Genomic DNA, 12,310 nt, shown 5'->3' with positions numbered 1-12,310 from the left:
CTTCACAATATTCAGTAAACAGTTAATCAATAAAACAAGACACTTCAGTAAAAATCTATGTAAACACTCGATAAACACTTCAAAAATAAGTGTAAACAATAAACAAACACCACTGAAGACAGACAAACAGTAAAAAACACCAATAAACATTACAATTACCTCACTAAACACCAGGAAACTTAATACAAAAAACAGGTAAACATATCAAACACCACCAAAACACCAGTAAACATCACCAAACACCATCATAAACCACCAAACACCAGTAAACATCATCAAACACCACCAAAGACCCAGTAAACATATCCAACATCACCAAAACACCACCAAACACCACCAAACACCACCAAAACACCACCAAACATGAAGTGGCGTGGATGGATTACTGTGCTTCTATACTTGCTACTATCTCAACACCAGGAGAGCGTCAGGGCAGCCTCAGTCAAGCTAAACAAACCACTGCCAAGGCCCAAGGGTGAGTTGAGAGCGTTATCCCAAAGTGAGGTGGTGCCCGTGTCCCACCCAGGGATAATAAGCATGAAACTCGTGTCCCGGCCGAAGTATGTCCCAGAAAGCCCTGTGATGGTGGAAACTGAAAGGGATCCAGCATCAGAAGGGAGGGAAAAGGAATTCAACCCTTTAAAGGACGTGGAAAGAGTATTTGAAGAGAGAGAAGTGCAGTATATCACTTCTGAAGAGCTTAAAACAATACTTACAGGCAAAGAAGAGCATTTTACCCCTTCAGAAGACCTAAAAACAACCCCCAAATGGGAAGATGAACATGTACCTACAGACCTTAATTCAGGGACGCAGGAACGCCTCACTCCCTCACTTTCCAAGAACCCTGTCAAATACTCGACCTTCTTGAAGACTCACAGGAAAGGTAACAAAAACCAGAAGGGAAATATGAACTAGTCGCCCCTTCAGGAGACAAGGAAACAGTGCCTGAGGGGAAGGAAGGGGCGGAGAGAACTTTTACACATTCAGGCGTCAAGGGAGACACGCACCCTGTCAAGTATTTCACCTTCAGGAGCAAAGATCAAGGCCAAGACACACCTGTGGGGAAATTTAACCTCACTCAATCAAGTAAACAGGTAAACAAACACATGACACGTGACCTGGATACATCTACGACCACACCAACAACCACAACGACTAGAACAAAACGACCCACTAACGAGAAACCAGGTAGAACCACCACCACCACCACCACCACCACAAACCCATCTGAGACTCACGACCGGAAACCAGGTGAGGTGAAAGACGTAACAGGTGACCAGCAACTTTCCCACGGCTCAGGTGACTCTTCCCTGCTGACTCACCTGCTGACTCACCTACTGCACCCTTCACCTCACCACCACCATCACCACCTGCACCACCTGTCACAACCATCTGCCGGGGAACGCAGCGTGTGGAACAAGAAGAAAAATGTAAGATATTTCAAACTGAGTGACACTGGTGCTGGTTCAAGGCAAAGAAGAGACGCCATCAGGAGGAAGAGGGAGGAGGTGGAATGGCCGGTAGAAGTGCAGGGAGGCGCTAAGGAGATGGACATGGAGAGCGGAAGACAGCTGGTGCAGAATACCGTAGCTCTAATCACTGCCAATCCTGCTCTGGTCCTTGTTTTTGCTTTCTCGGTAAGTCAAGCTTCATTTTTACCGGTATTAACCTTCACCTGGAAAATTTGAGTTAAGCCTTATTTTGACTTTTCCGTCATTAGTTTGTTGTTAATTTATTGAGGTTTCAAATTTGCCTTCATTCTTACTTGGATAGTAGTAGTAGTAGCAGTAGTAGTAGTAGTAGTAGCAGCAAACAGTATAGCATTCTCTACACATGCCTTTGAGAAACAACCCACACCGTTACAGCATACCGAGTTACAAAGGAAGGGATTTATAGCCTTACAATAACACCCATGACGCAATCTGTCTCCGCACCACGCCCCACATACACACACACACACACACACCTACTGTACCTGGCGCTTCTCTCATAGCTGTACTGATTGGCGAAGAGGAAAGTATGTGAAGACAACGTAAGGGAATGTATACGGACGGCATCTGTGTCTCGTGGATCTAAAGGTTCTTGTTGATAGGTGATATGATTGTTAAGCGTTGAAATGTTGGAGATGCGAGTAATGGAGGAGGAAATATTAGGAGAGAGGGAATACTTAGCTTTTGATTCGTTTAATATTGGAAAAGTTGGATTGTTTGTGGCAAGGTGTCAGGATTCAGTAACGCTATGGTTGTTACTTGCGGGCCACCTTTTGTACATCTGCCTGCCACTACGGTGTAACAAATTAATCAAATCAAATCAAATCTCATCACGACTATTTTTCAAAGCCATAGAGATGATCAGCGGGGTTTTCAAGAGTGATTCTCCAGACAATAATGCAGAAATCTCGTCACTCTGCCTCTAAAACCATAAAAACTTACTTAAAAACGGTTTATTCTCTCACCACAACTATTTTTCAAGGCCACAGAGATGATTTTCCAGTTTATAATGCAGAAATCTTGTCACTCTGCCTCTAGAACCCTAAAAGACAGCTTATAACTCGTTTAAATCAGGTAAAGTCTTGAAACACTGGAGATGAAGTACAGAAGTGTTCCAGAATACAAGTGTGAATCTTAGAGATGGTAATGATGAAGAAAAGGAAATATACGAGAAGAGAAAAATTGAAAATAAATACCCGCCAAAAAAAGCTAATTTTCGCACGTATAACAAAACACGACTTAAACTTTCTAAAAAAAAAAAAAAGATGATAATAGGAAGAAAAAGAATTACAAAAGGTACAGAGAAGAAAATATCACCTGTAACTTCATCCTATAGTTTACCTGGGCGGACAGGTAAAAGTCACGACTAGGCAATTACCTGTGACTAATTAGAGAAACCCTCACCTGGCCACCGCCCCCCTCCCCCCACGCACCTTACCTGGCCCTGTACCTCCCTCAGGGGACAGGCGATGCTTAATTGGCGTCTGGGAAATGAAGGTGAAAAGCAACGTTGGTCCGCCATTACTGCCAACTCGTGACACACACACACACACACACACACACACACACACACACACACACACGCTCCCCCTCCCTCCTCTCTCTCTCTCTGTGTGTGTGTGTGTGTGTGTGTGTGTGTTTTATTACTAATTAAGCAAAACAGACAAGCAGACGAGCGGTAACTGTATGCGTGTAATTAGCAGGTACTAATTATTACAGCCAGGTGAGGCAGTTACAGGTGGTTAGTGTAATACCGTAAATATAACTCACTTGGCGGACACCTTTTGTATATGTAATCATTCACTTCCGCGTCTCTCACACGTCATTCATCTTTTTCTTTTCTTATCATTGAACTACGAAGATAAAAGAAAAAAAAAAAGGCTGGTTGAAATATAGCGCTCATAAATTTTCGTTCGGCCTCTTGTTCGAAATGTATCGTAATAATAATGATAATAGTAATAATAATAATAATAATAATAATAATAATAATAATAATAATAATAATAATAATAATAATGACAATAAATAGTACAGTATTTTCACAAGACAAATTTAACTTCCACCACCACCACCACCACCACCACCATCTATCACACTTTGTAGCACGATACACGCACACACACACACACACACACACACACACACACACACACACACACACACACACAAGCTGGCCTAACTGTCACGTTCCCTGGACACACACACACACACACACACACACACACACACACACACACACACACACACACACACAGTAATGGTAAGGTGTCCTCTGATTGCTAGCACCTGGCGGGTTTACCAGTATTTCATCTGGCCAGACCAACACATGGGGCCTTTAATTCACTGCCACCTGTGATTAAGTTAGATGAGGTTGACATTATGCGAGATTATGACAAGTACGAGTTAATATGACCATAACTGTACATATTTATATAAGAGAATAGAATTAACCAGTCTTTTGTATGTAAAGGGAAAAAAACCTGGCCAAAAGCAACAAAAAACGATAAAATAAAAAGATCCACTGCTTTTCCATAATGAGCATAACTGTAGACATTTATATAAGAGAATAGAATTAACCAGTCTTTTGTATGGAAGAGGGGAATAACTGGCCAAAGAGCAACAGAAAACGATAAAATAAAAGGACTCACTGTTTTTTTCAATAATGAGTAAAACTATAGTCATTTATATAAGAGAACATAATTAAAGTCTTTTGTATGTAAGAGGGGAAAAACTGACCAAAAGCAACAGAAAACGATAAAAAGACCCACTGGTTTTTTCCTAATGAGTGTAATTAAGATATATACTTTGATATAATTTGGTGAGGTGAATGTCTAGAATGCGTAAATACGATACCAGTACGGCCAAAAGCAACGAAAAACGATAAAATAAATAGAATGAAGATTTGGTGAGGTGAATGTGTAGAATGTCTAAATATGATACCAGTAAGAGTTAATATCAAGTAAAAATGCGTGTGTAAGGGTGAATTCAGTGCTATAAAAAAAGCACGTGTTTTGTTACCTTTGATCAAACACCTTGAGGTAAAACACATAAGACAATGACATACTGTTATCTAAAATAGTGTGTTTGTGAAGTAAGCAAGACTGAATTGCATATACTGGATTAATATCAAAGTAAATGTCTGGGTGTACGATTCTAACTTAACCTAACATAAATACACAAGGTAATCACGTAATGACGATAAGTGCAGGTAAATACGAGGTTAATTAAAGATGCGTGTGGGGAGAATAAACCTGAATTGAGTGGTAGTTGGATTAAATATCAAACTACATCTCTTATTACCTTTGATTATATTCCTTGAGGTAAAAACGGAAGACAGTCAGATATAAGCTTAACTAAAAGTGTGTGCCTTGAATAAAGTGTATTTGTGAAGAGAGTAAGTGCGTGTGTTGTTAGTTCTGATTATACACCTTGAGGTAAAAATATAAGACAGATTGGCATTCGCTTATCTCAAATACTATGTTTGTGAGGAGAATAAAACTGAGCTGCATATAATGGATTAGATATCAAAGTAAAAGTCTTGCTAAACCTGTGATTCTAACCTAACCAAACCTAACATAAGCTTAACTACGAGTGTGTGATTTGTGAAGAAAGTGTGTTTGTGAAGAGAGTAAGTGCGTGTGTTGTTACTTCTGATCATACACTTTGAGGTAAAAAATAAGACAACCAGACATACGTTTATCTCAAGTACTATTTTTGTGAAGAAAATAAACCTGAACTACATTTCCAGTAGGTAATTTTTTTCTAATATTCATTTTTTTTGCCCTTGGTGGTTCTCCCTCTTAGAAAAAAAAAAAAAAAAAAAAAAAAAAACTTGCATATACTGGATTAGATATCAAAGTCTTGCTACCTCTGATTCTAACCTAACTTAACCTAACATAATCTTAACTAAAAGTGTGTGTTTTGAGAAAAGTGTATCCTTGAGGTAAAAAACATACAAAAAAGACAAACAGACATACGCTTATCTAAAATACTATATGAAAGTAATCCTGAACTGCAAATGCTTCGTTAGATATCAAAGTACAAGTCTTCCTACCTCTGATTCTAATGAGACAGAATAACATGAAAAAATATAAATCTCCATTCGTGTTTGAGGAGACTGTATGAATTAAGCCTGTCTAAAATACTATGTTTCTGAGAGCAACCCTCAACTACAAATGCTTCGTTAGATATCAAAATGAGTCTTGTTACATTTAATTCTAATGAGACAGAATAACAGAAAAAAATTATATACAAGTCCCCCTTCGTGTGTGAGGAGAGTGTATGATTTAAGCAATATTACTACGAGGTTTGAGTAAATCATGTCATTTTGAGGAACATTACTCGATAAATATCAATACAGAACGTCATTTTCAAGAACATTACTAACTTCTACGAGGAAAGGATGTGATTTCAACATTACCACTGACTCAGACTGTTCGGTAGATGTATGTGTTTTTCTTTATATTTTCTGACAAGGAATATAAAAGGCGGAGGTACGTAGGAACACTAATCCAAGTACACATAGGTGTCTGAGGTAACAAACTGTGATGTGAATGATATTTCTAAGGTGTTTCTTCAATAAATGTATCGCTTTATTGCATTTAATGAGGTGAATATATAAAGTACATGTATGGAGGAGGAAGAAGAAGAAGAAGAGGAGGAGGAGGAGGAGGAAGAGGAGGAGGACAAACAGACAGACAGACAGACATACAACGCACAGTACAGTTACACAATTTTCTTTTATTAGTTTCTTCACGCGAGAGAAAAAAATAAATAAATAAGACCAACAATAAACAAAGAATAATAAAAAAAGAGAGAGAGAGAGAGAGAGAGAGAGAGAGAGAGAGAGAGAGAGAGAGAGAGAGAGAGAGAGAGAGAGAGAGAGAGAGGAGGAAAAAAGGCAACAGAAACACGAAGCGGAAGGTAAAGTGAAGACGAACCGTAATAATAGTGATAAAATGATGCCTGTGGGAAGACAGCGAGTGAAGTGATAAGGGAAATGAGCGATAAATTATGAAGTGTGAGAAAGAAGACGAAAGGAATAAAAAAGAAAAGAAAAAAAGACACATTGTTTTGAGAAATGAAGATAAAAATAGTGCTTTGATTAGAAAATAAGACAAATGACTGACTGACTGACTGACTGACTGACTGACTGACTGACTAAAACAGTAGATATATAAAAATCAGAGAGTGAGTGAGTGAGTGAATGAATGGGTAAATGAATAAGGGAGTGAGTGAGTGAGTGAGTGAGTGAGGTGCTGTGAGGTGCTGTGTGGTGCATAACATCGTCCTCCCTCACAGATCTGGATGGTGTGGGCTGTGGCAGTAGGCTTCGATCCGATCACGTACCTCAACAGCTTCGGCACGGGAGCTCCTGGCGGGGGCGGATCAGGGGGCGGTGGCGGCGGTATTGTGTCCTCGTCCTCTGCCTCTGCTGTGGTAATTGGGGCCTTGAATAATCCCCCACCTATTGCAGTTCCACAGCGTAAGTAATGCTGTGTGTGTGTGTGTGTGTGTGTGTGTGTGTGTGTGTGTGTGTGTGTGTGTGTGTGTGTGTGTGTGTGTGTGTGTGTAGGTTAAGTTTTAACCCCTTCAGTACCATGACAGATTTCCATATTCATTTTCCTTACTATTTGGTGATTTTACACAGCTTCAGGAACTTATATGGGGGATTAAAATAGGGAGGATTCTGGTTGTCAATCTTCTGACCTCCACAGACTCTTCCCAGTGTCCATAAAATCGTGTAATCACACCAACAATTTAAGGTAAAAATGCGACTCTGTACTGTAGGCGTCCAGAGCCACGTGTGTGAGAACCCTTGCTTTCCTTCCCCAGCGGCGTTGTTGGGCGAGGAGGGCAGCATTCCAGTGCCCGCTGGCGAAGAGCTCTCACCAGACCTCCTCGGCGCAGAGCCCTCACCTGACGCAGAGGCTCCTCCCGCGGAAGACGGAGGCACCCCAGACGCAGACAGTGGTGGCTCGGCTCCTGACGGCGATGAACCGCCTACTGACTTAGAACCTCCTGCTGGTGAAGAACCAGCTGTAGAGTCTCCAGCTGCTGGTGAAGATCCTCCTGCTGATGAAGAGTCACCTGCTGACTCTCCACCTGCTGATGAAGAACAATCTGTTGACTCTCCACCTGCTGATGAAGAACCACCTGCTGGTGATGAACAACCTGTTGACTCTCCACCTGCTGATGAAGAACAACCTGTTGACTCTCCACCTGCTGATGAAGAAACACCTGTTGACTCTCCACCTGCTGATGAAGAAACACCTGTTGACTCTCCACCTGCTGATGAAGAACAATCTGTTGACTCTCCACCTGCTGATGAAGAAACACCTGTTGACTCTCCACCTGCTGATGAAGAACAATCTGTTGACTCTCCACCTGCTGATGAAGAACCATCTGTTGACTCTCCATCTGCTGATGAAGAAACACCTGTTGACTCTCCACCTGCTGATGAAGAACCACCTGCTGACTCTCCACCTGCTGATGACACAACAGTGGACGAGTCTGCCGGGGGTACGGCGGCGCCACGGGGTCAGGCGTGCTGTTTGCTGAGGCGATCAGCGACGCCACCACCACGGAGGGCGAGGCGGGCTCCCTGACGCCGGCCTTCGCGTCGCTGCGGCCTTCGTCCACCACGGGCACCACGGAGGAGGCGCTGCTGGCGGTGGACGGCGCGATATGGGAGATTCTGGCCAACATCTCCTCCTCTATCACCACCACAGAGTGAGTCAGTGTGGAGGGAAGGCCCCGCCACCACACCATCTACTGTGTCGCTGTGTCGCTGTGGCTCAAATGTCTCACTGCCTGCGAACGTGTCAAGTGTTGCCGGAACGTTTGCAGACACTGAGCACTGAGGGGACATTTGAGGATCAGTGATCAGGGATGGAGGGATGAGTGGAGAGGTGGATTAATGAATGAAAGGATGGATCAATGGGTAGGCTGGTACACTGATGGAAGGATGGATAGCTGGGTGGATGGATGGATGGATGGATGAGAGGATGGATGGTCTACACAGGAAATACTGATCACAAACCATACACAAAAATGAAAGTCTCTTCTTGGTGTGGAAACTGCTTATGGCGTCTTCACCATCTCGTCTCCCCATCTCTCTCTCTCTCTCTCTCTCTCTCTGACTGACACACTCTCTACGTTACTGTTTAATTAGGACCACAACGTGAACTAAACCTGTCACTGTGTGTGTGTGTGTGTGTGTGTGTGTGTGTGTATACAGGTGATCAATTCATGCACGAGCACTCTAATTAAGCGTGATACACCTGTCGATTAAAGATGCATGCGTGACTGGATGCTTATACTTTGATTCTCTCTCTCTCTCTCTCTCTCTCTCTCTCTCTCTCTCTCTCTCTCTCTCTCTGTCTGGTTTTCACGCTCCTGGTGTTAGTGTGTCTTTAGAGTGGTTAGTTGGTATTGGTGTGAATGAGGGAATGATGGGTAATGATACTGATACCCCGCCCCTCTCTCTCTCTCTCTCTCTCTCTCTCTCTCTCTGAAGGCAAGACAGTAATAACGAGCTTAGCAGTGGAGTATAAGAGAAGAGAGCTTAGGAAGAGAAGTTTAAGAGAATATTCGTATTACTGAAAGAAAACGGATGGAGGGAGAGAGGAAAGGAGGGAGGGAGGCAGGCACTGGAGTAAGCATTAGGCAAGATTACTTAACTGTGACTAGCAAAAGCTTACTAAAGGAGTCTTCTAACACTGGTTCATCATAAAGGCTTAACCCAACCTAACAAGGGGAACTAAGATGATGAGGCACATTTAGAGGGAAGCGTGGAAGTGACACAGGAGGGGAGAGGAAAGGATGAGGAAAAGGAGGAATAGGAAGAGAGAGAGAGAGAGAGAGAGAGAGAGAGAGAGAGAGAGAGAGAGAGAGAGAGAGAGAGAGAGAGAGAGAGAGAGAGAGAGAGAATGATAATAGGAAAAGGAAATAGGAAGGAAAAGAGAGAGAAAGAGAGAAAAAGAGAGAAAAAGATAACAGATGTGAGATAATTTGGAAACATTTAAATGGCCACAGAAAGACAGTAAAAATTATACAGATGGAAGAAGAGGAGGAGGAGGAGGAGGAGGAGGAGGAGGAGGAGGAGGAGGAGGAGGAGGAGGAGGAGGAGGAAGAGGAGGAGAAAGAGGAGGAGATGGAGGTGAGGAAAGCCATCTGCAGGCCACAAATATCTACGAAGGAGGAGGAGGAGGAGGAGGAGGAGGCGAAGGAGGAGAAGGAAGACTACGAATAAAAGCGGAAATGAGAGAGGAAAAAACACTGATTAAGGAAGGAAAGTAGGAGGAAAACGGATGGAGGGGGGGAGGAAAGGAGGGACGGAGGAAGTTTAAATGAAAGGGGAGAGAGAATGCGGAGGAAGGAAAAAAGAGAGAGAAAAGGAAGAGGGAGAGAAATTACTGGAAGAGAGAGAGAGAGAGAGAGAGAGAGAGAGAGAGAGAGAGAGAGAGAGAGAGAGAGAGAGAGAGAGAGAGAAATTACTGGGAGAGGAAATGGAGAAGAGAAGAAGAGGAGGAGGAGGAGGAGAAATTCACACACATTTGAGAAGAAGAAAGAAAAAGTAAAAAAGAATAACGAAATTAACCTCAACAACAAAAAAAACAACAACAACAACAAAAGCTTCACAAACACACAAAACAACCAATGGAAGCCAAACAAACTGCTTCACTGGTTCATAATGGGGGCTTCACTGTTTCGAGACCCACTTCGAGGCACCAAGGCGTGCTCAAACGAAGCTTCGAGAGTGTACCTGTTCTCCTTACTGGTTTGGAAAGTACAAGACTGCTACACACACACACACACACACACACACACACACACCTGTCCAGTTTTTTCGCCAAAGGGGTGTTGCCTCTATACTTTCGGGTGAAGGGGTGGTGAAGGGGGAAGGGGTGAGCGGAGGGGAGGAAGGAAGGGAAGGAAAGTAGGTTAGGTGTTAGTAGAGGAGGAAGAGGAGGAGGAAGATGTATGTATAAACACGTATAGAGGAAGAGGAGGAGGAAGAGGAGAAGAAGGAAGGTGAATATGTAAATTAGCATGGAGGAGGAAGAAGAGGAGAAAGAGGAGGAGGAGGAGGAGAGAACAAGGAAGATAAAAGAAGAAAACACACCAACAAACACAACAACAAACCAACACAAACAACAAAAACAAAATATAATAATAATAAAAAAAAACAATAAAATAAAAAAAGGAGACATTCGCATTTTATGAGGAGGAGGAGGAGGAGGAGGAGGAGGAGGAGGAGGAGGAGGAGGAGGAGGAGGAGGAGGAGGAGGAGGAGGAGGAGGAGGAAGAGGAGGAGGAAGAAGAGGAAGAAAAAAAGAGGAGGAGGAGGAGGAGGAGGAGGAAGAGGAGAGGTCAGTAGCACATAGAGGGGGGGGGTGGTGGTGTGAGGTTGGTTCCTGCTTAGTCGGTCAGTGTGCGGTGTGTGTTGACGAGTTGGTGATTAGAGGCTAACCACAGACACACACACACACACACACACACACACACACACACACACACACACACACACACAAACAAACATACAAACACATACACACGTCTTTGTTTGCTCTGGTTAGTAGGTGATTGTATGCGACACGTTTGCATTATTCAGTAGTAGTAGTAGTAGTAGTAGTAGTAGTAGTAGTAGTAGTAGTAGTAGTAGTAGTAGTAGTAGTAGTAGTGAGGAGAACACAGGTGATTGGTGGTCTTAACATGAGAAGCACAGCACGGCGAGGGAGTCACAGAATGCACAAACAGTAACTCACCACCGCCACTTGCTGTGATCGTGGCGGCGTGACAGCAGGAAGCAATGTGTTTTGTCGTGACACATGACTCGGACCACCATCACCACCACCATCACCACTAGTAACACCAACACCAGTAACACAACCACCACCAACATCATTAGTAACATCAGCACCACCACTAACACCACCAGTAACACCAAAATCAGCAATAACATCAGCACCACTCGTTACACCACCACCACCACCATTACCAACATCAGCAGCGGCAGTAGTAGTAGTAGAAGTGGTAGTAGAAATAGTAGTTTGTAGTGTGTTTGCTTAAAGAACGTGTCTGTTGTTTTCCTTTTCATTGTTTTTGCACACTAAAACTAACAGTAAAAGTACACACGAACAGTAAAAGTGACCCCCGTTTTCTGTTTTCTAGCTATGACTAAAAGAATTCTAATCGTCACACATCCCAACCTAACCTAACCTAACCTAACCTAACCTAACCTTACCCAATCCTTTTTTCGCTTGATGCAAGAGAGGGAAGCTGGTCATTAGCAACAAAAAACATAAAAAAAAAAAAAAAATGAAATAGATAAAATGAAGAAAAATAAATAGATAATAAAAAAGGCCTACTTGATTGCCAGTTCCCATAAAGATCAATAGAACCTATCTTACCCTATCTTCAGCTATCCTACCCTACCCTATCCTACCCTATCTAGCCCAACCCTATGCTACCCACCTTACCCTTCTTACCTTACCTTAACCTATCCTAATCCGACCCTACCCAACCATACCTACCTAATCCTACCCTGCCATATCCTATCCTATCTTACCCTACCCTGCCCTATCCTTCCTTACCTTACTTTAATCTACCCTAATCCATCCCTACCCTACTCTAATCCTACTCTTCCTTATCCTACTGAGCACTCACTCTGACACTCTCCACAGGTCAACAGACGGGGAGAACAGCCCCCCGAAGCTGCCGCCCCTGCCCGTGCCCACAGGAGACCTCACCGGTTCCTCTGCCACCTCCAGCTACTCCGTCCTGCACGCCTGCCTTGTCCTGGGCGGCGACGTCCC

General features: G+C 43.2%; 1 protein-coding gene across 1 annotated transcript in view; it reads left to right on the top strand.

The window, feature by feature from the left end:
- LOC123510106 (fibrous sheath CABYR-binding protein-like) overlaps window positions 1-12,310 on the top strand; it is a 12,527-nt gene extending 217 nt beyond the window's left edge. The window contains exons 1-4 of the mRNA XM_045264919.1: window positions 1-1,637; window positions 6,792-6,975; window positions 7,326-8,222; window positions 12,179-12,310. The exon at window positions 1-1,637 is cut by the window's left edge and continues 217 nt beyond it. Coding sequence (XP_045120854.1) covers window positions 1,107-1,637; window positions 6,792-6,975; window positions 7,326-8,098 — 1,488 coding nt within the window. The 5' untranslated portion in view covers window positions 1-1,106 and the 3' untranslated portion in view covers window positions 8,099-8,222; window positions 12,179-12,310. The remainder of the gene's footprint in view (window positions 1,638-6,791; window positions 6,976-7,325; window positions 8,223-12,178) is intronic.

Source organism: Portunus trituberculatus, chromosome 3, assembly GCF_017591435.1.
Source record: "Portunus trituberculatus isolate SZX2019 chromosome 3, ASM1759143v1, whole genome shotgun sequence".
Lineage (NCBI taxonomy): Eukaryota > Metazoa > Arthropoda > Malacostraca > Decapoda > Portunidae > Portunus > Portunus trituberculatus.
The sequence above is the reverse complement of the archived record's forward strand: the minus strand, read 5'-3'. Positions and strand labels throughout refer to the sequence as shown.